Source organism: Oncorhynchus keta, unplaced genomic scaffold (genome assembly GCF_023373465.1).
Source record: "Oncorhynchus keta strain PuntledgeMale-10-30-2019 unplaced genomic scaffold, Oket_V2 Un_contig_10789_pilon_pilon, whole genome shotgun sequence".
NCBI lineage: Eukaryota > Metazoa > Chordata > Actinopteri > Salmoniformes > Salmonidae > Oncorhynchus > Oncorhynchus keta.
Window position 1 is genome coordinate 43,173 of NW_026277201.1, and position 26,140 is coordinate 69,312.

The window sequence follows — 26,140 nt, forward strand, 5'->3', positions numbered from 1 at the left end:
TATGAAATAAAGAACTGCTCCGTCCCACTCCTTTCATATGTATTTGTTTCCGATAGGACAGTGAAAGAATGACAGCGACGGTGGGGGGAGAGCAGTGTGTGCTGGAATAGCAGTGGGTCTCTTCAGACCTTTTGGCCAGACATTCTAGCTTGAAAGGGTCACATTAGAAACCCTCAATACAGATGTTCTATAGATTAAATTAAAATAGGCTAGGATCACTAAGCTGTAAGCCTTTTACCTGCATCTGGGCTTTCTTCACATTGCGGTTGACCAGAGCTGCCATGTAGTTGAGCGCTACCTCTCTTGTCTCTCCATTTAGTAGGATGTTGTGGAGAATTTTAAACAAGTCACCCTGACAAAGAAACATATAAAAAAGTATTATGTCATGCCAACTTGAAGGAAGTATACTAAAAGTCACGATAGACCCGGGCAGAGCTCTAAGCTGACCTTTTTTAAGTAAAAACAAATGTAGGCTCACAACCAAACTTAGGAGCAAAATGAAAAATATTTGAGTTAATAAAGCTAGAATCCTGAATTGTTCTTGGCACACTGGTGCTCCTAAATAAAAATTCCAGGTCGCACAGCAAAATATTTAGCCCCATATGCAAGTAAAATGGTCGCACTGTACAGCCCTGCCAGGTGGGTGGGACTTACCCGGGCTGACTCCAGGTAGTGCTGCAGGGTTTGGCTACCCACACGAGTGTTCTCCATAGTGATGGCTGGGCCCGAGAAGTACTTGTCACCCACTTTGGTCTGGTAAAAAATAATGGCAACATAATTCTGGAAGCAATATGATAAAACTTGTCATGGTCATTTGTATATTTGTGAGCAATTTCTTTTTAAAGCATTTTGTGAAGTAAACTTATGCAATACAACAGGAACCACCAGAAAGATGTTAATCAGCAAAATTGGTAAATTCACTAAATTCCAAGAGACAAGCAGTGCTGCTGGGCTACTTTCCTTTTCTTCTTTTGGCCACATTGCATCGAGTCACACAAGCACACATTCATCTAGCTCCAGGGTGAAGTTCCCTCAATGTACAGATTTAGGATCAGCTTCCTCTCCCACAATTCTAACCTTAACTTCATTGGGATAGGGGGCAGCATTTTCACTTTTGGATGAAAAGCGTGCCCAGAGTAAACTGCATACTACTCAGTCCCAGATGCTAATATATGCATATTATTAGTAGTATTGGATAGAGAACACTCTGATAGAAAACACACAAGTTTCTAAAACTGTTTGAATGATGTCTGTGAGTATAACAGAACTCATATGGCAGGCGAAAACCTGAGAAGAAATCCAACCAGGAAGTGGGAAGTCTGAGGTTGGTCGTTTTTCAAATCAGCCCCTATTGAAGATAGTGGGATATTGATCATGTTGCACTTCCTAAGGCTTCCGCTAGATGTCAACAGTCTTTAGAACATTGTTTCAAGCTTCTACTGTGGAGGGGGGCTGAATGAGAGGGGAATGAGTCAGAGGTCTGGCAGAGAGCCACGGGCTCGTGGCGCGCGGTCATGAGCGTGTTAGCTCGCGTTCCATTGCTTTTCTACAGACAAAGGAATTGTCCGGTTGGAACATTAACCTCTTAATGAAGATTTATCATAAAAACATCCTAAAGATTGATTCTATACTTCGTTTGACATGTTTCTACGGACTGTAACGGAACTTTTTGTCCGACCTTTCCGCTGGACTTGCCCCCGCCTCGTGAGTTTCGATTTGTTTACTAAACGCACGAACAACAAGGAGGTAGTTGGACATAAATTATTAACTTTATTGAACAAATCAAACATTTATGGTGGAACTGGGATTTCTGTGAGTGCATTCTGATGAAGATCAAAAGTTGACTACACAACATGGCAGATATTTCTTTGGCTGGTTTGGGCTCTGAACGCTGTACTCAGATTATTGCATGGTATGCTTTTCAGTAAAGTTTTTTTTAAATCTGACAGCGGTTGCATTAAGTAGAAGTTAATCTAAAAGTTCCATGTATAATAGTTGCATCTATTATCAATGTTTATTATGAGTATTTCTGTAAATTGATGTGGCTCTCTGCAAAATCACCGCATGTTTTGGAACTACTGAACATAATACGGCAATGTAAAATTAGATTTTTGGATATAAATATGAACTTTACCGAACAAAACATACATGTATTGTGTAACATGAAGTCCTATGAGTGTCATCTGATGAAGATCATCAAAGGTTAGTGATTAATTTTATCTCTATTTGTGCTTTTTGTGACTCCTCTCTTTGCCTGAAAAAATGGCTGTGTTTTTCCGTGACTTGGTGGTGACCTAACAATTGTTTGTTGAGCTTTCGCTGTAAACCTTTTTGAAATCAGACACTGTGGCTGGATTAACGAGAATTATATCTTTAAAATGGTGCCTAATACTTGTATGCTTGAGAAATTTGATTTATGAGATTTCTGTTGTTTGAATTTGGCACCTAGCAATTTCAATGGCTGTTGGCGAGGGATTCCGTTCCCAGACAGGTTAACCGTTAAGAGTAGAAAAGGCAATACTGACCCAGGATCAGCATCTCGGGGCAAGTTCACTTTACCCCGATTACTCACGTCATCCTCTGCAAAGACCGACAGGCTGAAGAATGCTCCCAGGAAGGACAGTCTCTGAACCTCTCGGCCCATCCCCGGGCCCAGGGACTTGGGACACCACAGGGGCAGAGATGTCATCTGGACAGGACACATACACACACACGAGACAGGCACAAACTCAGCAAAAAAAGAAACTCACTTTTTCAGGACCCTGTCTTTCAAAGATAACTCGTAAAAATCCAAATAACTTAACAGATCTACATTGTAAAGGGATTTAACAGTGTTTCCCATGCTTGTTCAATGAACCATAAATAATTAATGAACATGCACCTGTGGAACAGTCGTTAAGACACTAACAGCTTACAGGCGGGAGGCAATTAAGGTCACAGTTATGAAAACGTAGGACACTAGAGGCATTTCTAGGCTGTTGCGCAGCAACTCACTGCCTTCCTGAAGACAAACAATGTATACGAAATGCTTCAGTCTGGTTTTAGACCCATCACAGCACTGAGACGGCACTTGTGAAGGTGGTAAATTACATTTTAATGGCATCGGACCGAGGCTCTGCATCTGTCCTCATGCTCCTAGACCTTAGTGCTGCTTTTGATACTATCGATCACCACATTCTTTTGGAGAGATTGGAAACCCAAATTGGTCTACACAGACAAGTTCTGGCCTGGTTTAGATCTTATCTGTCGGAAAGATATCAGTTTGTCTCTGTGAATGGTTTGTCCTCTGACAAATCAACTGTAAATTTCGGTGTTCCTCAAGGTTCTGTTTTAGGACCACTATTGTTTTCACTATATATTTTACCTCTTGGGGATGTTATTCGAAAACATAATGTTAACTTTCACTGCTATGCGGATGACACACAGCTGTACATTTCAATGAAACATGGTGAAGCCCCAAAATTGCCCTTGCTAGAAGCATGTGTTTCAGACATAAGGAAGTGGATGGCTGCAAACTTTCTACTTTTAAACTCGGACAAAACAGAGATGCTTGTTCTAGGTCCCAAGAAACAAAGAGATCTTCTGTTGAATCTGACAATTAATCTTAATGGTTGTACAGTCGTCTCAAATAAAACTGTGAAGGACCTCGGCGTTACTCTGGACCCTGATCTCTCTTTTGAAGAACATATCAAGACCATTTCAAGGACAGCTTTTTTCCATCTACGTAACATTGCAAAAATCAGAAACTTTCTGTCCAAAAATGATGCAGAAATATTCATCCATGCTTTTGTCACTTCTAGGTTAGACTACTGCAATGCTCTACTTTCCGGCTACCCGGATAAAGCACTAAATAAACTTCAGTTGGTGCTAAATACGGCTGCTAGAATCCTGACTAGTACCAAAAAATGTGATCATATTACTCCAGTGCTAGCTTCTCTACACTGGCTTCCTGTCAAAGCAAGGGCTGATTTCAAGGTTTTAATGCTAACCTACAAAGCATTACATGGGCTTGCTCCTACCTATCTCCCTGATTTGGTCCTGCCGTACATACCTACACGTACGCTACGGTCACAAGACGCAGGCCTCCTAATTGTCCCAAGAATTTCTAAGCAAACAGCTGGAGGCAGGGCTTTCTCCTATAGAGCTCCATTTTTATGGAACGGTCTGCCTAGCCATGTCAGAGACGCAAACTCGGTCTCAACCTTTAAGTCTTTACTGAAGACTTATATGATATGATATGATATGATTGAGTGTAGTCTGGCCCAGGAGTGGGAAGGTGAACGGAAAGGCTCTGGAGCAACGAACCGCCCTTGCTGTCTCTGCCTGGCCGGTTCCCCTCTTTCCACTGGGATTCTCTGCCTCTAACCCTATTACAGGGGCTGAGTCACTGGCTTACTGGGGCTCTCTCATGCCGTCCCTGGAAGGGGTGCGTCACCTGAGTGGGTTGATTCACTGATGTGGTCATCCTGTCTGGGTTGGCACCCCCCTTGGGTTGTGCCATGGCGTAGATCTTTGTGGGCTATACTCAGCCTTGTCTCACGATGGTAAGTTGGTGGTTGAAGTTTTCCCTCTAGTGGTGTGGGGGCTGTGCTTTGGCAAAGTGGGTGGGGTTATATCTTTCCTGTTTGGCCCTGTCCGGGGGTGTCCTCGGATGGGGCCACAGTGTCTCCTGACCCCTCCTGTCTCAGCCTCCAGTATTTATGCTGCAGTAGTTTATGTGTCGGGGGGCTAGGGTCAGTATGTTATATCTGGAGTACTTCTCCTGTCCTATTCGGTGTCCTGTGTGAATCTAAGTGTGCGTTTTCTAATTCTCTCCTTCTCTCTTTCGTTCTCTCTCTCGGAGGACCTGAGCCCAAGGACCATGCCCCAGGACTACCTGACATGATGACTCCTTGCTGTCCCCAGTCCACCTGACCGTGCTGCTGCTCCAGTTTCAACTGTTCTGCTTTATTATTATTCAACCATGCTGGTCATTTCTACTGACTGAAAAACACCAAAAGAAAGATGCCCTGGGTCCCTGCTCATCTGTGTGAACATGCCTTAGGGATGCTGCAAGGATGCATGAGGACTGCAGATGTGGCCAGGGCAATACATTTCAATGTCCATACTGCGAGACGCCTAAGACAGAGCTACAGGGAGACAGGACGGACAGCTGATCGTCTTCGAAGTGGCAGACCACGTTTAACAACACCTGCACAGGACCAGTACATCTGAACATCACACCTGCGGGACAGGTACAGGATGGCAGCAACTGCCCAATTTACACCAGGAACGCACAATCCCTCCATCAGTGCTCAGACTGTCCGCAATAGGCTGAGAGCTGGTAGGCCTGTTGTAAGGCAGGTCCTCACCAGACAATCACCAGCAACAACATCGCCTATGGGCACAAAACCACCGTCGCTGGAAAAAAGTGCTCTTCACTGACGAGTCGCGATTTTGTCTCACCAGGGGTGATGGTTGGATTCGCGTTTATCGTAGAAGGAATGAGCGTTACACAGCGGCCTGTACTCTGGAGCGGGATCGATTTGGAGGTAGAGGGTCCGTCATGGTCTGGGGCAGTGTGTCACAGCATCATCGGACTGAGCTTGTTGTCATTGCAGGCAATCTCAATGCTGTGCGTTACAGGGAAGACATCCTCCTCCCTCATGTGGTACTCTTCCTGCAGGCTCATCCTGACATGACCCTCCAGCATGACAATGCCACCAGCCATACTGCTCGTTCTCTGCGTGATTTCCTGCAAGACAGGAATATCAGTGTTCTGCCATGGTCAGCGAAGAGCCCGGATCTCAATCCCATTGAGCACATCTGGGACCTGTTGGATCGGAGAGTGAGAGCTAGGGCCATTCCCCCCAGAAATGTCCGGGAGCTTGCAGGTGCCTTGGTGGAAGAGTGGGGTAACATCTCACAGCAAGAACTGGCAAATCTGGAGCAGTCTATGAGGCGGAGATGCACTGCAGTACTTAATGCAGCTGGTGGCCACACCAGATACTGACTTACTTTTGATTTTGACCCCTCCTTTGTTCAGGGGCACATTATTCCATTTCTATTTGTCACGTCTGTGGAACTTGTTCAGTTTATGTCTCAGTTGTTGAATCTTGTTCAGTTTCTGAAAATAAATGCAGTTGACAGTGAGAGGACGTTTCTAGTTTTGATGAGCTAACATGGTGACTATTACATTACTAAGCCATACTTGCTTGGTAAAGGCAGTCACCAATACCACTATCTGACAATTCAAATTGCATGTGACCTGTACAACACCCCTTCACAATGTGAAACAATGTTTGCATTTTCTGCATATTGTAGATCTTTGTAACGCAATCCAGCTTAAAGTAGGATGAGGAAATGCTTATTTCTCACCAAGGCAGTATTACGAATGGAATTGCCTTACATCATGGTTCGCACTGATTTCAAACTCTGATTGGCACGATTCTAGTGTCGCTAAAAACCGTATAAGCTTACAGTGCCTTCAGAAAGTATTCAGACGCCTTGACTTTTCACATTTTTAGGTTAAAGCCTTAAAAATTATAATCTCTCAGCTAACCAATAATGACAAAGAGAAAACCCGTTTTTAGAAATGTTTGCAAAACAAACCAGCATATTTACATACGTTTTCAGACCATTTTCTGTGAGACTCGAAATTGAGCTCTGGTGCATCCTGTTTCCACTGAGTAACAATGGCCGCCTCTCTCTTTTGCGCACAAATCACTCTGAGAGCCCCCACCTCTCCACTTACGCAATGTGGTCGTTCACGCTCATTCTTCAAAATAAAAGCCTGAAACTATGTCTAAAGGCTGTTGACACCTTAGGGAAGCCATAGAAAAAGGAATCTGGTTGATATCCCTTTCAATGGGCAATAGGGATGCATAGAAACACAGGGGTTTCAAAATGAGTCACTTCCTGATTGGATATTTCTCAGGCTTTCGCCTGCAATATCAGTAATACTCACAGACAATATATTTACAGTTTTGGAAACTTTAGAGTGTTTTCTATCCTAAGCTGTAAATTATATGCATATTCTAGCATCTGGTCCTGAGAAATAGGCCGTTTACTTTGGGAATGTTATTTTTCCAAACGTAAAAATAGTGCCCCCTAGCTTCAAGAGGTTAACTTACTAGTCATACAATATCTAGCTGGGAGCTCGGGTACATCCCGTTTCCATTGATCATCCTTGAGATGTTTCTTCAACTTGATTGGAGTCCACCTGTGGTAAATTCAATTGATCCAACATTATTTGGATAGGCACACACCTGTCTATATAAGGTCCCACAGTTGACAGTGCACGTCAGAGCAAAAACCAAGCCATGAAGTCGAAAGAATTGTCCTTAGAGCTCTGAGACAGGATTGTGAGAAACAAGATTCTCTGGCCTGATGAAACCAAGATTGAACTATTTGGCCTGAATGCCAAGCATCACATCTGGAGGAAACCTGGCACCATCCCTACGGTGAAGCATGGTGGTGGCAGCATCATGCTGTGGGGATGTTTTTCAGCGACCAGGACTGGGAGACTAGTCAGGATTGAGGCAAAGATGAACGGAGCAAAGTACAGAGAAATCCTTGATGAAAACCTGCTTCAGAGAGCTCAGGACCTCAAACTGGGGCAAAGGTTCACCTTCCAACAGGACAACGAACCTAAACACACAGCCAAGACAACACAGGAGTGGCTTCGGGACAAGCCTCTGAATGTCCTTGAGCGGCCCAGCCAGAGCCCGGAGTTTAACGCGATCGAACATCTCTGGAGAGACCTGAAAATAGCTGTGCAGCAATGCTCCCCATGCAACCTGTCAGAGCATGAGAAGACCTGCAGAGAATAATGGAAGAAACTACACAAATACAGGTTTGCCAAGCTTGTAGCATCATACCCAAGAAGACTCGAGGCTGTAATTGTTGCCCAAGGTGCTTCATCAAAGTACTGGTAAAGGGTATAAATACCTATGTAAATGTGATATTTCAGTTGATTTTTTTTTTTTTATTAGCAAAAGAAATTGAAAAAACGATTTCTGCTTTGTCATTATGGGGTATTGTGTGTAGATTAATTATGATTTTTTTTGTTGTTGTTTTAATACATTTTAGAATAAGGCTGTAACCTAAAAATGTGGAAAAAGTCAAGGGGTCTGAACACTTTCTGAAGGCATATATTCCTTATTTATGCGCAAGGGGATTGTGTCTATGTCCCAAAGGGCACCCAATTTCCTTTATGCTGCAAAACTTTTGACCACAGCACTATGGGACCTAGTGAAAAGTAGTGCAATACAACGGGAATAGGGTTCCATTTGGGACGCATCCTTTGTCTTCCCACGGGGAAGAAGAGAGTCAACACCTTGGATTATGTGGTGCTATGGAGGAGATCGTTAGCTAATTCTAAGGGGTGTAACGTGAACCTATGGTTTGGGTACGTATTGTGGCTTTTGGGGTCATGGTTCAATTTCGGTACAGCGGGAAAATTAAATGTCAACAGTTACTGTAGTTAACTTATGTTTATTTAAGAAATACAAAGTGTTGATAATCCTAATTCCATATGGTTATTAGTCATAATGCCTGATGAGGGCACAAACAAGAATACCAACACTGAATATTTTTACATGAAAAAAACAATTACTCAACACTAAAATAAAGTACAATATCCATGTGAAATCAATATGTAAACATGGCTATGACATTGTATTGGCCTGTGCTATAATGTTTTCTAACAAAGAAAAATATGCACATTTGTGTGACTCTCATAAAGGGGGTGATTCTTTAGCACCCTACTTTGACTTTCCCACTCTGGGGTAATGAGATGGGATGTCACTGTTAAGTAGCTCTGGAGCCCTGGACGTCCATCCATCTGTAGTAAGCGCAACACAGGGGCATTGGCCAATTCATTGGCAACTTTGATTTTGCTTGATTGTATAGAGCGAGTAGTACCAGTTTGCTGAAATGGGTGCCAGAGGGCGAAGCCTGGTCAGAATCCGCTGTAAAGGGCTGCTTAAATGTATGGGGAAGATGTAGTTGTGTGGTTGTTGTTTTGCGTTTCCGTCTTGGTAGGAATACTGGCGTGATGTCAGCGTAAATGTGACAACATGTTTGAGGTCTCTCTGTCCATCGCCATAGTAATCTACCGGGAAGCCAAAATGTTCCCAAACGGAAGATTTAAACAACGATGGATAATTCTCCTGGTTTATCTACCTCACCACTCGCCATCGTACAGAACAAGTTCCAGGCTGCACCTCACAAAAGGACAGCTTTAAGTGAGACAATTAAGATTTTACTTTTGAAACAGCGTGAGCATAGGCTCTGGTTGTTTTAACAGAATAGCCTCAAATGTTTGTTTTTTTTTCAGATCAGATTTACTCAAGAAGCAGCGAAGGCATAGCCTACAGGCCCGAGTGTTTAACTTTTTTACGTATTAATTCATGGTCACAGTGTGGACCGAACCGAGGTCCCTGTACCGAATGGTTTGGTACAAAAAAAGTACCTTTAAACCCCTACAAATTATGTAATAGATGAAGAGATAAGACAGATGTCTCCGTCTCTCAGAACATACTCACCAAATTGCACATGGGGTGAGTCTTCCCAAACTTTATCTCACAGAGCTCAGCTAAAGCCTGTAGAAAACAAAACACGTCGTAAGTGAACGTTAAATAAACACCCATCCAAAATAACCTCATAACACTGACCATTGACTGTTAAATGACCATATTCAAATGTGATCTTTTCAATTAAGTTTCCGTCCCCTGGTGTAAAAAACAACAAACGCCCGATGTCATGTTATGACAGTTGTGACAAGACGTGATGTGTGTAAAAAGTACTGGGAGCCATAGAAATAGAATTACTAGCCCCTTAGACCATGGCAATTTGAATGGAACAAACGTGCACACTCAATATAGCAACCGGTCCACCAATAAAAGAACCATGGCCTTCAATGGGAAAATTCCCTATATATATATAGTGGGAGCCTAAAAGGTTCGCTCAGGGTTTACTGGCTCGTCACGCTAGCAGAGGTTCAGCCATGCCGGGATCATAATCCATTTGGCACATCTCAAACTTCCCCCCCATCAGTTAAACAGACAGGCTCTCTCACAGGCTGCAGTACTTACCATGAGGGGGAATTTAAAGTTGTCACTGTCGAAGGAACATTCTTTCACAGCCAGACCCAGCCCTTGAAGGATTGGAACGAAGATCTGAAAGACACAGAAGCGCAGGTGAGCAAATGAGGATTGCACCACAGTAAAGATAGCTGAAAATCAACATGGTGAAACGTACAGGACAACTTGATAATCTGCTTGATTTCACATGGTTTTTCTCAAGTGTTTGACCAAATCCTATATTACCAAATGTTTTCTAATGGACCTTTAAATTCTCAGTCTTACCTTCTACTAGCTTGGACAACGTCACACTAATAAAAGCATTGTCTGTGTGTCATTCGGTCTGTCGGTTGAGCCCACCTGTCTGAAGACCTCCTCCTGGTGGGTCATGCGGGCCAGCTCCTGGATAAAGCCATATGGCAGGTTTCGGCACAGCATGTAGGGCACCAGCAGGGACTGCTGCAGGGGGCTCCTGAGTGGAGGGGCAAGGGGAGGAGGAACGCTTTTACTCAGACACACAACATACCTGAACCATGTCACCTGGCCAAATACTATTTTGAGACCAAATTAGGAGCGTATTTTGAATGGGAAAATGTGCATTGTATTCTTGTTTTCTACCATTTAACAATTGGCAAAACAGGCATTCTAACAAAACCCTATTTTATACTGTACGTATGTTAGCGTCGAGTTACTATAACGAACATATACAAATATTTCAAGAGCAGCTTTTTCCATTGGCAAAACAGTATGTTAGCGTCGAGTAACACTGAAAATCTAAAACTTTGTCAGAAACTAATCCATGCTTTTGTCACTTCAAGATTAAACCACTGCAGTGCTCTACTCTCCAGCTAGCAGTAAATAAACTTCCGCTAGTGCTAAATAATCTGCCAGAATCTTGACTAGAACCCAAAAATGATAATACATCTATCATATTACTCCAGGGCTAGCCACTCGACACTGGCTTGATGTTAAGGCTAGGGCTGATTAAGGTACAAAGCATTACATTGACAAGCTCTTACCCATCTCTCCGATTTGGTCCTGCCGTACATACCTACATGTATGTTGCAGTCACACCTCTTTAAGGAATACCTAGGATAGGATAAAGTAATCCTTCTCACCCCCCCCCCCCTTAAAAGATTTAGATGCACTATTGTAAAGTGGCTGTTCCACTGGATGTCATAAGGTGAATGCACCAATTTGTAAGTCGCTCTGGATAAGAGCGTCTGCTAAATGACTTAAATGTAATGTAAATGTAACAAGACGCAGGCCTCATTGTCCCTGGAATTTCTAAGCAAACAGCTGAAGGCTGGGCTTTCTCCTACAGATCGCCATTTTTATGGAATGGTCTACCAATCCTTGAGAGAGATGCAGACTCGGTCTCAACCGACAAGTCTTTACTGAAGACTCATCTTTTCAGTAGGTCCAGTGATTGAGCAGTCTAGCCAAAAGGTGCTAATGTGAATGGCAAGACATTGGCGTGATGAACCACCCTTGCACTCTTTGCCAGGCCGGCTCCTCCCACTCTCCACTGGGACTTTCTGCCTCTGACCCCATTACGTGGGCTGAGTAACTGGTTTGCTAGTGCTCTCCCATGTCGTCGCTAGAAGGAGTGCATCACGACTTGAGTGGGTTGTCACTGACATTATCTTCCTGTTCGGTCTCGCGCTCCCTCGGGCTTGCGTGGTGGGGGCGATCATCGAGGGCTGTACTCTGCCTTATCTCAGGGTACTATTAGTTTGTCTGTTGATATCCCTCTGGTGGTGCGAGGCTGTGCTTTGGCAAAGTGGGTTGGGTTATATTCTGCCTGGTTTGTCCTGTCCAGGGGAATTGTCAGACGGGACCACGGTGTCCCCCAACCCCGTCTCAGTCCTTATGCTGCAATAGTCTACACAATATATACAAAAGTATGTGGACTCCACTTCAAATTGGTGGATTTGGCTATTTCAGCCACACCTGTTGCTGACTTGAATGAAATTGAGCAAAAACGCATAGAGCTTAAAAATAGTCTGTCTTTGGTTGCAACACTCACTACGGAGTTCCAAACTGCTTCTGGAAGCAACATCAGCACAATAAATGTTCGCTGGGACGTTCATGAAATGGGTTTCTTTGGCCGAGCAGCCGACAGAAAGCTAAGATCACCAAGCGCAATGCCAAGCGTCGGCTGGAGTGGCGTAAAGCTTGCCGCCATTGGACTCTGGAGCAGTGAAAACACATTCTCTGTAGTGATGAATCACACATCACCATCTGGCAGTCAGATCGGCGAATCTGGGTTTGGCGGATGCCAGGAGAACGCTACCTGCCCCAATACATAGTGCCAACTGTAAAGTTTGGTGGATGAGGAATAATGGTCTGGGGCTGTATTTCATGGTTCGGGCTAGGCCCCTTAGTTCCAGTGAAGGGAAATTTTAACGCTATGGCATACAATGACATTCTAGAGGATTCTGTGCTTACAACAGTTTGGTGAAGACTCTTTCCTGTTTCAGTATGACAATGCCCATGTGCACAAAGCAAGGTCCATACAGAAATGGTTTGTCAAGATCGGTGTGGAAGAACTTGACTGGCCTGCACAGAGCCCTGACCTCAACCCAATCAAACACATTTGGGATGAATTGAAATGCCGACTGCGAGCCAGGCCAAATCGTCCAACATCAGTGCCCGACCTCACTAATGCTTGTGGCTGAATGGAAGCAAGTCCCCATAGCAATGTTCCACCATCTAGTGGAAAGCCTTCCCAGAAGAATGGAGGTTGTTATAGCAGCAAAGGGAAGACCAAATCAATATCAATACACATGATTTTAGAATGAGATTTTCAACGAGCAGGTGACTGCATACTTTTGGTCATGTAGTGTATGTGCCAAGGGGCTATGGTCAATCAGTCATATTTCTCCTGTATGATCTTAAGGATACTACCTCGATTTCTCCAATCTTTCGCTCTTCCTTCCCGGAGGATCTGAGCCCTAGGACCATACCTCAGAACTACCTGGCCACTCCTGACTGGCTTTGTCCCCAGTCTACCTGGTTGGGCTGCTGATCCAGTTTCCGCTGTTCTGCCTGCAGCTATGGAACCCTGACCTGCTTCTGCTATACTATGAACCAAAGATAAATTATATAAAGGATGATAGTAAAAAAGCTTTGGAGCACCTTCAATTAAATTTTGAGCAAAAAGTCTAACTCAGCTCCAACATTATTTGAATCAGATGCCTCATTAGTTACAAAACCCACTGATATTGCCAACTACTTTCATTATTTTTTAATTGGCATGATTAGCAAACTTGGGCCTGACATGCCAGCAACAAATTCAGACACTACACATCCAAGTACAGGACCAGTCAAAAGTTTGGACACACCTACTCATTCAAGGGTTTTTCTTTATTTGTATTATTTTCTACACTGTAAAATAATAGTGAAGACATCACAACTATGAAATAACAAATAAGTAATCATGTGGTAACCCAAAAAACCCAAAATATATTTTTGATTCTTCAATGTAGCTGACACCTTTGCCTTGACAGCTTTGCGCACACTTGGCATTATCTAAACCAGCTTTACCTGGAATGCTTTTCCAAAAGTCTTGAAGGAGTTCCCACACATGTGGAGCACTTGTTCGCCGATTTTCCTTCACTCTGCGGTCCAACTTATCCCAAACCATCTCAATTGGGTTGAGGTTGGGTGATTGTGGAGGCCAGGTCATCTGATGCAGCACTCCATCACTCTCCTTCTTGGTCAAATAGCCCTTACACAGCCTGGAGGTGTGTTGGGTCATTGTCCTGTTGAAAAACAAAGCAAACTAGGTGGGATGGTGTATTGCTGCAGAATGCTGTTGTATCCATGCTTGTTAAGCATGCCTGAATTTTAAATAAATCAGTGTCACCAGCAAAGCACCCCCACACAATTACACCTCCTCCTCCATGCTTCACGGTAGGAATGACACATGCGGAGATCATCCGTTCACCTACTCTGCGTCTCACAAAGACACGGCGGTGGTAAGCAAAAATCGCAAATTTTGCATCAGACCAAAGGACAGATTTCCACCAGTCTAATATCCATTGATCGTGTTTCTTGGCCCAAGCAAGTCTCTTCTTCTTATTTGTGTCCTTTGGTAGTGGTTTCTTTGCAGCAACCCGACCATGAAGGCCTGATTCATGCAGTCTCCTCTGAACAGTTGATGTTGAGATGTGTCTGTTATTCACTCTGTGAAGCATTTATTTGGACTGCAATCTGAGGTGCAGTTAACTCTACTGAACTGATCCTCTGCAGCAGAGGTAACTCAGGGTCTTCCTTTCCTGTGGCGGTCCTCATGAGAGCCAGCTTCATAGCGCTTGATGGGTTTTGCAACTGCACTTTAAGAGACTTTCAATTGACTGACCTTCTTGTCTTAAAGTAATGATGGACTGTCATGTATCTTTGCTTATTTGAGCTGTTCTTGCCATAATATGGACTTGGTCTTTTACCAAATAGGGCTATCTTCTGTATACCATCCCCTACTTTGTCACAACACAACTGATGTTAAGAAGGAAAGAAATTCCACAAATGAACTTAAGGCACAGCTGTTAAATGAAATGCATTCCAGGTGACTCATGAAGCTGGTTGAGAGAATGCCCAGAGTGTGCAAAGCTGTCATCAAGTCAAAGGGTGACTACTTTGAAGAATCTCAAATTAAAATACATTTTGTTAAAACTTCGTTACTACATGATTCCATATGTGTTATTTCATAGTTTTGATGTCGTCACTACCTACTATTCTACAATGTAGAAAATAGTAAAATAAACCCCTTGAATGAGTAAGTGTGTCCAAACCTTTGACTGGTACTGTATATCTGACCAAATTATGAAAGACAAGCATTGTACATTTGAATTCCTTCAAATGAGTTTAGAAGACTTTAAAAAAGTATTGTTGTCTATCAACTATGACAAGCTACCGGTGTCTGACAACTTGGATGGAAAATTACTGAGGATAATAATGGACGATATTGCCCCTCCTATTTTGCCATATCTTCAATTTAAATCTTCTAGAAAGTGTGTGCCCTCAGGCCTGGAGGGAACAAAAGTCATTCCGCTACCTAAGAATAGTAAAGTGCACTTTACTGGCTCATAAAGCCAATCAATCAGCCTTTTACCAATCCGTATTAAACTTTTGGAAAATATTTTGCTCGACCAGATACAATGCTATTTTACAGTCAACAAATTGACAGACTTTCAGCACACTTACAGGGAAGGATATTCAACAAGCACAGCACTTCACAAATGACTGATGATTGGCTGAGAGAAATGAATGACAAAAAGATTGTCGGGGCTGATTTGTTAGACTTCAGTGTGGTTTTTGACATTATCGATCATTGTCTGCTGCTGGAAAAATGTGTGTGTTATGGCTTTACACCCCCTGCTATATTGTGGATAAAGAGTTACCTGTATAACATAACACATAGGGTGCTCTTCAATGGAAGCCTCTCCAACATAATCCAAGTAGAATCAGTAATTCACCAGGGAAGCTGTCTTGGCCCATTACTTTTTTCAATCTTTACTAACGACACGCCACTGGCTTTGAGTAAAGTCAGTGTGTCTATGCATGCGGATGACTCCACATATGAGCTACTAAAATAACTTGAACTAGATTGAGAATGGGTGTCAAGGAATAAGTTAGCCCTAAATATTTAAAAAAGTAAAAGCATTGTACATATTGATACAACAGTAGCTAAGATGGGGATAAGTCTGTCCATAATAAGGTGCTCATCTGCCTTATAAACACGATCAACAAGGCTGGTCCTACAGGCCCTAGTTTTGTCGCACCTGGACTACCGTTGAGACGTGTGGTCAAGTGCCAAAAAGGGGGATTTAGAAAAATTACAATTGGCTCAGAACAGGGCAGCACAGCTGGCCCCTAAATGTACATGGGGAGCTAACATTAATGATATGCATGTAAATCTCTCATGGCTCAAAAGTGGAGGAGAAATAGACTTCATCACTACTTGCTTTTGTAAGAACTGCTGACAAGATGAATGCACAGAGGTGTGTTTAAACTGCTAGCAAAAAACTGCTCGGACACCCATGCATATGCCACCAGAGGTCTCTTCACAGTCCCCAAGGCCAGAACAGACAATGGGAGGCACACAATACTACATAGAGTCATGACTACATGGAACTCTATTACACATCAGGTAACTGATGCAGGCAGTATATGTGTTAGATCCCTAATAGATAGAAATACTCTGTCTGAATGCTCGGCTATGAAAAGCCAACTGACATTTACTCCTGAGGTGCTGACTTGTTGCAACCTCTACAACCACTATGATTATTTCACCCTGCTGGTCATCTATGAATGTTTCAACATCTTGAAGAACAATCTTCACTGACAACCAGAAGAAGACTGGCCACTCCTGACCCTGACTGCTCTAAGTTTTTTCCTAGGTTTGCTCCTTTCTAGGGAGTTTTTCCTAGCCACTGTGCTTCTACATCTGCATTGCTTGCTCTTTGGGGTTTTAGGCTGAGTTTCTGTATAAGCACTTTATGACATCTGCTGATGTAAAAAGGGCTTACTAAATAATTGTACTGATTGACTGCATCGAGTTACTAAACTGAGGCTACACACGCTTGCAACTATGCAAGATGGCCATTTTGCGTATCTAATTTTCATTCTTGCAATGCGTATTGCGTAGGATATAACTTAGACACACAACATACCTGGAACGAGTCTCCTGGCCAATACTATTTGGAGTAATAAACTTATGTTTGGCCAAATTCTTGCATCATATACTTGTATTCTGCCCTTTAACAAGTGGTAGCATGCATGCTAACTAACGTGCTCTGAGAATGGTGAGAGAACTGTAGAGTGTGGGAGCAAAGGTGTAAACGACAAGGCAAAATAATGTGGATATGTGAACCCAATGATAAATAAATGCGTTGCTATGGTGCTAGAACAGAAGCTCCTGCTAGGGGGGCTGAAATGGCAGACAAAAAGAACAAAACATGTCTTTTCCATAGTTTAATTCCCAGGCGAAAGCAACATCCAGGCCATCTGGCATCACAATTTCAAAACATGTCTTTTCCATAGTTTAATTTCCAGGTGAAAGCAAAATCACATCACAACTTTCAATTGACAAGTTAATTTAGGTTTTCTTCCATGTGTCTATGAGTAGATATTTGGGTTGTCAAAAAAATATTTGAAATAAATGGGTCATTTGAAACTAACAGGCAACAGACCTAGACAGCTAGACACTATTTAATGGCAGAGGAAACACTGATGAACAGAATAATAGAAATGACTATTATGACCGCAGTATTGGAAGAGGTCACATGTGACAGGAAGGTGTCAGACTGACCTGGGCTGCGTGAGGGCACCCTGAAGGACAAGAGCAGCATGGGAAATGCACTGTGAGCGTATGTTGCTGAGGAGCTGACTGACACTGGGGTGGCTGCAAATCTGAGAAGACAAGAGGAGGAAAGAGAAGTACCGTTTGTTTTGACACCATCAGGGCTGCTCAGGTCAAGGTGACCCTGTCTCCACATTCTTCTGCAGAATCATAATTTGGTCACAGAGGAGTGGCGCGTTCTCTCATCGTGAGCGGTATTGTGGTTAGGGCTGTTACGGTGACCGCATTACTACCACACCACTGATCACAAGTCACAACCACAGTCGAATTCCATCTGATCGTTTAGTCATGGTAACTAGTGTTAGGTTCTTATTTTTCAGAGTAAATAACTCACGGACACTAGAGAAGCTTAACCAAGTTAAATTTTTCCCAAAAGGTCAACACAACTGTATTCAGACCGCAAAACCTTCTTCCCCCAGTCCACAGACGTCCATCTGCCTCCCCTATCTCAACCGTTGCTCTACTCCCTTCCACCCAACACATTCCAAAGCTATCCGTCTTCCCACAGAGAACCACTCTATCGTCTCTCTAATAACTGTGACATCAATGCAAACGTTTTAGAAAATCTAAATCAAACACTTCATGATAGACATGTTGTGCAACGCGAGCTCGTGGGCTATAGGCTATGCAATTGTCTATAGAATGTATTAAAAATCAAAACCTATACTCCAACATTTGTGCCACAACTAAAGTTGCATAAATAACTCAATTAAGCATATAGGAGGACTTGTTTCTTTTCTTTAGACCTATCTAAAAAAAATTATGGATTTATTGTGATGGTGTAGGCTATTTTAAATCTATTTATTAGACTTTTTAAAAATGTATATGTTCCAAAAGGTCTGCATCAGTGGCTTGTAGGCTGAGATGCTAAATGTGTTTATGTCGATTAAAAAAGGTAAATTACCGTGGGACCGGCAGTTATTAGCTTAACAATCACCGGCTGACAAAATGTCATGACCGCCACAGCCCTAATTGTGGTCAGGCTCTTTGAACTCCATTGGGTATTACCTGATTTGTGTTGCGAGGGGTTTATGTTCATGCATTTTATCCATCTCTCTTTTAAATAACATTTTAATCAGAAAAGAGCGTTCCGATGTGCAAATTTAACTTTGCCTCATCTCAGGACATTTCTGCTACAACCAGAGGTCTTACAGCACACCACGCATGGCTGAAAAGTAAGCATTGTTTGGGGACACTATCTTAAAATGGTGTTTCCAAATGCTTCCAATAGTGATGGGGGAAAAAATCTATAGAAACCTAGATTATTTTTTGGACGATGTTACTTTGACTCCATGTATTGATTGGTAAAATACAACCAAAAAATGTGCTAAGTAGCGTTAGCTAGCACTAGTGGGCTGTAACTGCGGCAAAACGCCGCTATTTTTCATCCTATAGCTTGTTCTATATCTTATTTCTAAATTGTGAACCAACATGTTTTCAGTACTTCTATTTCCATGACTGATCAAAACAAATGTTCTCTTGCGCTCACCTTTCTCTCTGCCGCAGACAAATAGTGAGCAATAATGTTTGGAACATCATCGGAATAAAATGGCAGATACGAATAGCAATAAATATCGTATTGTGAGGTCCCCGGCATTTCCCAACCCTACTTCCAAATGAGTAGATATGTGGCTCCCCACCTTAGGGTTCACCCCTATGTTTGGGGTGTTTCCAGTTTACCTTGGGCGCCTTACTTTCCTCCATGCCGACACTGTCAAAGCGCTCGATGAGGTAGTTGAGCATCTCAGTCTCCATGCACGCCTCGATGGAGAAGCAGTCGCTGCAGGATTGCGAGTCAATTCCCCCTGCAGACACACCCAGACTACACAGACAGATGGAGAGTAAAACAGAGGGAGACAAAGTCATTACATTTGACAGTACGACAGGCGCAGAACAAGCCGCGTGGACAAATGTGGTAAATAAGCGACCTTTCAGGTTCTCCTGAAAGAAATGTCCAACGTTAGCTACAGTACTGCAGCGTAGTGTTTCAGCATTTTTAATCCACAATTCTTGAGTTTGAAAGCTATCTAACTTCGATTTGACAAAATTCCTTCAATAATTTCCCTCAATAGCAGTTTGAAGTTTAAAGCTGGGTCGTGTTTAATAGGGCACGCAACGGAAAACCTTTTGCGTTTATTTTTGTTCAACTCCATGTAGTCGCTGGCTCCCTCCTGGTATGTTTCAGTCCATTTTCAGTTAATTTCCTTCCATTTGGTGCCTAATGAACACAATACAGGTCATGGATTCTACAGAGATATCCATTGACCACAAGGGTTCACAGGTGTCTAAGCTAATGCATTGCTAGTGGTCGGTTTCAGAAGACAGACCGGTGGGTAACCTGTGAGCATCTTCACACCAACACAAACCTCTGGCTATACAGTTAGTCATGTTATCTACGGTTGGAGACATTAAAATAAAATAAATCATTTATACAGGTTGTGACAAACTGTCGCTAGGAGATACCAGGGCTGCGTTGCACACGTATTGCAACAAATGTTCTGCCAATACCGCAGAAATCTAACTTTTTAGTGACTGCAGGGATATTGCGGATAACAGACACCATCTGAAGACAAGATCAAATCCGTTGTCGTCTTTGATCTGAATATTGTTTGCAGTAAGATTAAACAGTGTCTTCGACATGCACTTCAAGGTTTATTTGCCTGGTCTTGACAGACAGGTCTACATTTTGGATCCTTTCCACAAATCACACATTTGATCCGAGAGCTAGAGAAATTGGCCATCTGAGCTACAGTACATGACAGGGCTAATTCACTGGGAAATTACAATCCTGGGCCAAACTCGTGCTGATTATTTCCAAGACCTTCAGGATCCTAGTGCTTGAGTACCTGATATCAGGCTACTAACTGCAGTGCTAGCCTAGTCAATCTTTTTTTTGTTTACTTAACTGCAATTTAGACAACAAAGCTGAGCACCCTGCCTCAATCTGTACTGAAATAAACTAGTTCTAAGGTTAAGCTTCAAATACAGCCGAGGCCTGTCAAATCTGCAAGTGTTTACAGCCTCGACATTTCTGAACCTGTTCCTGCGGCAGCTGGCCTGCAGTGGTTTAACGCTGGTTACGTCCCAAAGGGCATCTAATACCTATATAGTGCACTACATTTGGCCAGGGACCTGGGGTTCTGGTCAAAATTAGTGCACCAAGTAGGGAATTGGGTGCCATTTGAGACGCAGTGGTTAGCGTTTAAATATTTTATTTACTTATCTAGGCAGTCGCTCTACCAAAAAGGCCTCCTGTGGGGACGGGAGCTGGGATTAAAAATACAATGTAAAACCTCTCCAGAAAGGAGAGAGAGGTTAAAGGTTTGGTGATAGGCTTGGGCAGCAACCTTAAAGAAGGGTCTAAACCATCTGACCCAGGGTCAAGTTTCAGGAGCTCCTTCAGCACCTTGGACTCAGTGACCGCCTGCAGGGAGAAACTTTGTAGCGGGCGGGGCAGGAGGAAAGAGAGAGAAGGGTTGAGGCTAGTTCCATTAGAAGGGGTGGGAGATGAGGAAATGTTGGGAGGGGCAAGGAGGCATGGCTGAGTCAAACAGGAATCCTGACTTACTCCTTAAAGTAACTAACTTTGGTGTACTTATTTCTCATTAGCCTGAACGAGAGCCAGTAAGCCTGAGTATGTGTGCACCGAGCCTGTCGCCAAATGCAATTCCTGAGGTGGAGTAACTCTTCAAGATCGCGGCCGAACCAGGGGCTGAACCTGTCCAAGCGTCTTCGACAGAAGGGATCAAGCTGATTCTATACCATTTTACAGGAGGCCAGTTCATGAAGAAAGGCTTGCTCATTAAAGTTGTTTAGCAAGCGTCTATGACCAATCAGGACAGGTCGTTTCACTGAGCAGCCATTACGAACACTGTAAGACAGTGATCACTAAGGTCATTACAGAAAACACCAGACTGATAGCTATCAGGATTATTTGTGAGGATAACGTCGAGGAGAGTACCCTTTGCTGGGTGCTTGGTGTCATACCTTGTGGGATTGGTAATAATCTGAGAAAGATTTAGGGAGTCCCATTGCTTTAGGACTCGGTCAGGTGGTTTAATCATGTCCCAGTTTAGATCACCTACCAGGACAAATTCAGACTTAGTGTAAAAGGGCCAGGAGAGAGCTTAGGGCAGTTAGGGTACAGGCCTACCTGCCGGTGAGTCTACTGAAGACACAGGCCGTGCAGCGGTGTATACCTGGACCCAAACTGAAACAAAATCCTCCTCCTGCTCATCCTCTTCGTCGCTGCTGTCCTGAGACATGTCAGAGAGGGCGAAGAACAGAAAGGAGAGGGGGCTGGCGTGGAGGAACGAGGGATAAAATAGGTGGTCAGGGTGGAAAAACATGAAGACTAAGACGGGATTTGATGGACAGTTGAGAGACACAGGTCATATATATAAGAGAGGGTGGGGTTGGGAAGGAAGAGGGTAGCACTGAGGAAAGGACATAGGAAGGAAGTGATATGACTAGCACACCGTCTCTCGGACTTCAGCTGAACCCTGATTGTGATTCACTGTGGAATAGAACACACGACTACTCCCCTAGTGCTGACCTAATTCCATGTCCATCAACATATATGAAGATACAAGGACACATAGGCTCCTATAGCCACCATGGTCAAAGAGAACCAAAGCTATGCTTCACACAAAAAACATGCAAGGACAAGCAATGCATTTGAAAGCAAAATAAAGGGTCTTTCTCCTCGTTTCTCAATGACACTGTTCCAGCTCCAAGTTTTTATTCATCAGAACTGGGCCATTGTCCCAACTGACCAAACACGGAGCATTTTATTTAAACATACACACTCTTTTTTTATGACAGCAATTGTAAATAGTTCTAATCAGAGAATTTAAGGTTTGTGGGTGGGAATTATATGTAAACCTTTACTCTGTGACTTCTTCCCCAGACACAGATTAAACCTAGTCCTGGACAAAAAAGCAACTCAATGGAAAAACTACATAGAGATGTATTTTTAGTCCAGGACTAGGCTTAATCTGTGTCTGGGAACAAGAGAGTACATTTCAATTCTAACTTGGTGGAAAAGGGCTTTACTTCTCATTTCATTTGACAGCGTTTGCAACCACATTTCAATCCACAGAGCAAGCTTTTCAGTTCATACTCTAATCCAATCGTGTTGGGGGTATATCGTGGGCAGCGGAGGCTGGAGGAGGATTAATGTTTTAGTAAGGTAGCTTGTTGCACACAGGTGGTTAAGGAAGTACCTAGACGGGATCCGGGCAGCTTGTCGGGCAGCTGCTCTGGGCGAGGTGGGCAACAGAGGGAGGGGCATGGAGCTGGGTGGGCGAGGTCTGGAGGAGGGAAGGAGAACCGACTGGGGGGTGGTTGGTAGTCGTGGGGCTGGGGCCTGGGACAGGGCGATGGGCGGTACTGGGAAACATGCAGGGACAGGGCCAGGGACGGAGGAAAACCCAGGGAGGCTGGCCAGAGTGGGGCAAGGGGGGGTGGAGAGCCCGCAGGGAGAGGTGACAGAGTAGGGCCGGTAGTGCTCGGAGACGGGCAGGGGGGCGGAGAGAGAGAGCCTAGAGGGGTTGGCCATGGTAGGGGGACTTGGGGCTACCATTGGATGTGTGGAGGTGGGTAGGGATGGAGAGGTCATCCTGGATGGGTTAAAAGCCAGTGGGTATGGACTACACCCGTATAGGCTGTGGACAACATGGCAAAACAAAGGGGTTATATAAGACTTAATGAAGAACACAGAACGATACCATGACTGTGCCAGTTCAAAAAAACACAACACTTCCTATTGAGTAGGCCTCAATTACAAGAAAGGGAACAATTCAATCTCTGTCAATTTCAATATAGGAATTCCATTAGACACTATTTTGAATGGATTCCATCAGGGTGTCTTGTACAATTTGTAATCAGAGATCAAAGTTAAATGGCACTGGTTGAATTTGAACAACCATATGTGCAAATGGTAAGTTTAGGCTGGGCTCCAAATGGCACCCTATTCCCTATACAGTGTACTACTTTTGACCAGAGCCCTATTGGAGCTAGTCAAAAGTAGGGGAGCTCTATAGCGAATAGAATGCCATTTGGGACACAGTCCTACTGTATTTACCCAGGACTGGGGAATAGTTGTGGGGTCATTGGGGCATACTTGCCTGGACAGAGAGCTGGTCCCAAATGAGCTTGCACTGGTGGCCATGGGACTGCCGCCCTGGCTAGAGGGCTGAACCAGCGTCAGGTGGCGGTCGGGAGATTTGGCAGCAGCAATAGGCTGGGACGTGGAAGTCAGGCTGGCGAAGGGATTGTGGATGTGCGACATGCTGGACATCATGAGAACCTCCATCAAGATCTGGCCAATCAGGTCTTTAAAGTCAGAGTAGACTGGGAGGAGGAAGAGAAATAGCATACACACTTCATTTGTGACTTGTCATTGCAGTGCAATGTACAATAGTATACATGAGACAAAAAAACTATTTGCATTTCAATTTAATACAAATATTTTCTTCAAATTTCAACAGAAACATTGGGTTAGAGGAGATACATTTTTTTAATAGCTATTGCATTCAGATGCCAATATCCTAAAGCACTAATCTAGGACTTTTCTGCAAAAAGCTATACAATTCAAGAAAATCGTGTCAAATCTCCTGCATCTTTGCCCTACCGTCTTCGGGCTGCTCTGGTGGAACTCTGCGGCAAGCGAGGGGAGAAAGATGACATCTCTGTCCTGCTCCTTCCAGGAGACACGCAGGATCTTACAGATGAGCTGCAGAGCCTGCTCTTCAGAGACATCGGAGGTTTCAGCGGATTCCTGGGACAGGCACACCCATGGAAAGTTAGAAGTACTAGCTAGACCGGACAATGCTGCTCAAGTGACAGGTGGACCTGCGGTAATGTTGAGTGTATCGATAGGCGGGAAAAATCGACATTTACATGCCCTTGGGTAAATGCAGGGGGATCAGGGTTCAATGTGTGAAATGAAGGCCACGAGGTCGACATGTGAACTTGAAAAAAAACAAAGTGATGAACAACAGCAGTGAGTTTATTTTTTCTTCAGAGATTCAATTCAAATTAATTTAGAAAAATAAGGTCTACATTCAATAAAAGGTAGTAATAACAAAAATGACTAAAATTATCGACCTAACAGTCGAAGCATTATATTTCTCTATCAACGTTAAGAGATTCAATTAAATTGAATTTTGAAATATAAAGCCGACATTCAATAAGGCAGCACTAACAGTCAGACAACTAATTTGGATTAACATCAACAAAGTGACAGTCCATTCATCTTAAATCAAACTATTGGGGTTAGCACACTGGACAGAGCTGTTGTCTGGTGATCATAGTAGGGCAGGGCCTATCAATGTTCACGTTCAGGACCTTGGACAGAGAAATAGACTTAATTTAAACATGTCGTTAACTTTTTCATAGATCTTTACCATTTCCACATTTTGTTACGTTACAGCCTTAATGGATTAAATAGAAAATGTTCCTCAATCTACACACAATAAACCATAATGACAAAGCAAGTTTTTTAGAAATGTTTATATATATTTCTACAACTTGATTGGAGTTCACCTGTGGTAAATTAAATTGATTGGGAAAGGGGGACACCTGTCAATATAAGGTCCCACAGTTGACAGTGCAAGTCAGATCAGAAACCAATGAGGTTGAAGGAATTATCCATAGAGCTGAGACAGGATTTTGTTGAGTGAGGAACAGATCTGGGGAAGGGTACCAAAACATTTCCAAGAACACAGTGACCTTCAACATTCTTAAATGGAAGCAGTTTTGAACCACCAAGACTCTTCCGATGGTGACTCTGACAGAGATCCAGAGTTCCTCTGTGGAGATGGGAGAACTTTCCAGAAGGACAACCATCTCGGCAGCACTCCACCAAATCAGGCCTTTATGGTAGAGTGGCCAGAAGGAAGCCACTCCTCAGTAAAAAGGCACGTGACGGTGCCAAAAAACACCTAAAGGACTCTCCGATCATGAAAAACAAGTCTCTGGAAACAAGTCTCTGGTCTAATGAAACCCAGATTGAACTATTTGGCCTGAATGCCAAGCGTCACATTTGGAGGAAACCTGGCACCCTCCCTACGGTGAAGCATGATGGTGGCAGCATCATGCTCTGGGGACTGGGAGACAAGGGACTGGGAGACAAGTCCGGATCGAGGGAAAGAGCAAAGTACAAACCGATCCTTGATGAAAACCTGCTCCAGAGCACTCAGGACCTCAGACTGGGGTGAAGGTTCACCTTCCAACAAGACAACAACCCTAAGCACACAGCCAAGACAATGCTGGATTGGCTTCAGGACAAGTCTCTGAATGTCCTTGAGTGGCCCAGCCAGACCCCAGACTTGAACCCGATCGAACATCTCTGGAGAGACCTGAAAAGAGCGGTACAGCTACGCTCCGCATCCAACCTGACAGAGCTTGAGGGGATATGCAGAGAATAATGGGAGAAACTCCCCAAATACAGGTGTGCCAAGCTTGTTGCATCATACCCAAGAAGACTTGATGCTGTAATCGCTGCCAAAGGTGCTTCAACAAAGTACTGATTAAAGTGTCTGAATACTTATGTAAATGTGAAAATGAATCCATTTTAGAATAAGGCTGTAACGTAACAAAATGAGGCAAAAGTCAAGAGGTCTGAATACTTTCTGAATGCACTGTATATTTACCAGTAAGATATGATCCAATTGATGAGTTCAACCATCTTACACAATTGAAAACA

General features: G+C 43.5%; 1 protein-coding gene across 1 annotated transcript in view; it reads right to left on the reverse strand.

Annotated features, from left to right (window-relative positions):
• Positions 1 to 26,140, reverse strand: part of LOC118373314 (ubiquitin conjugation factor E4 B-like) — a 91,025-nt gene that overhangs the window by 37,597 nt on the left and 27,288 nt on the right. The window contains 10 exon segments of the mRNA XM_052500501.1: positions 239 to 352; positions 655 to 753; positions 2,573 to 2,689; positions 9,528 to 9,584; positions 10,077 to 10,160; positions 10,425 to 10,536; positions 17,380 to 17,480; positions 19,111 to 19,252; positions 23,559 to 23,784; positions 24,052 to 24,211. Coding sequence (XP_052356461.1) covers positions 239 to 352; positions 655 to 753; positions 2,573 to 2,689; positions 9,528 to 9,584; positions 10,077 to 10,160; positions 10,425 to 10,536; positions 17,380 to 17,480; positions 19,111 to 19,252; positions 23,559 to 23,784; positions 24,052 to 24,211 — 1,212 coding nt within the window.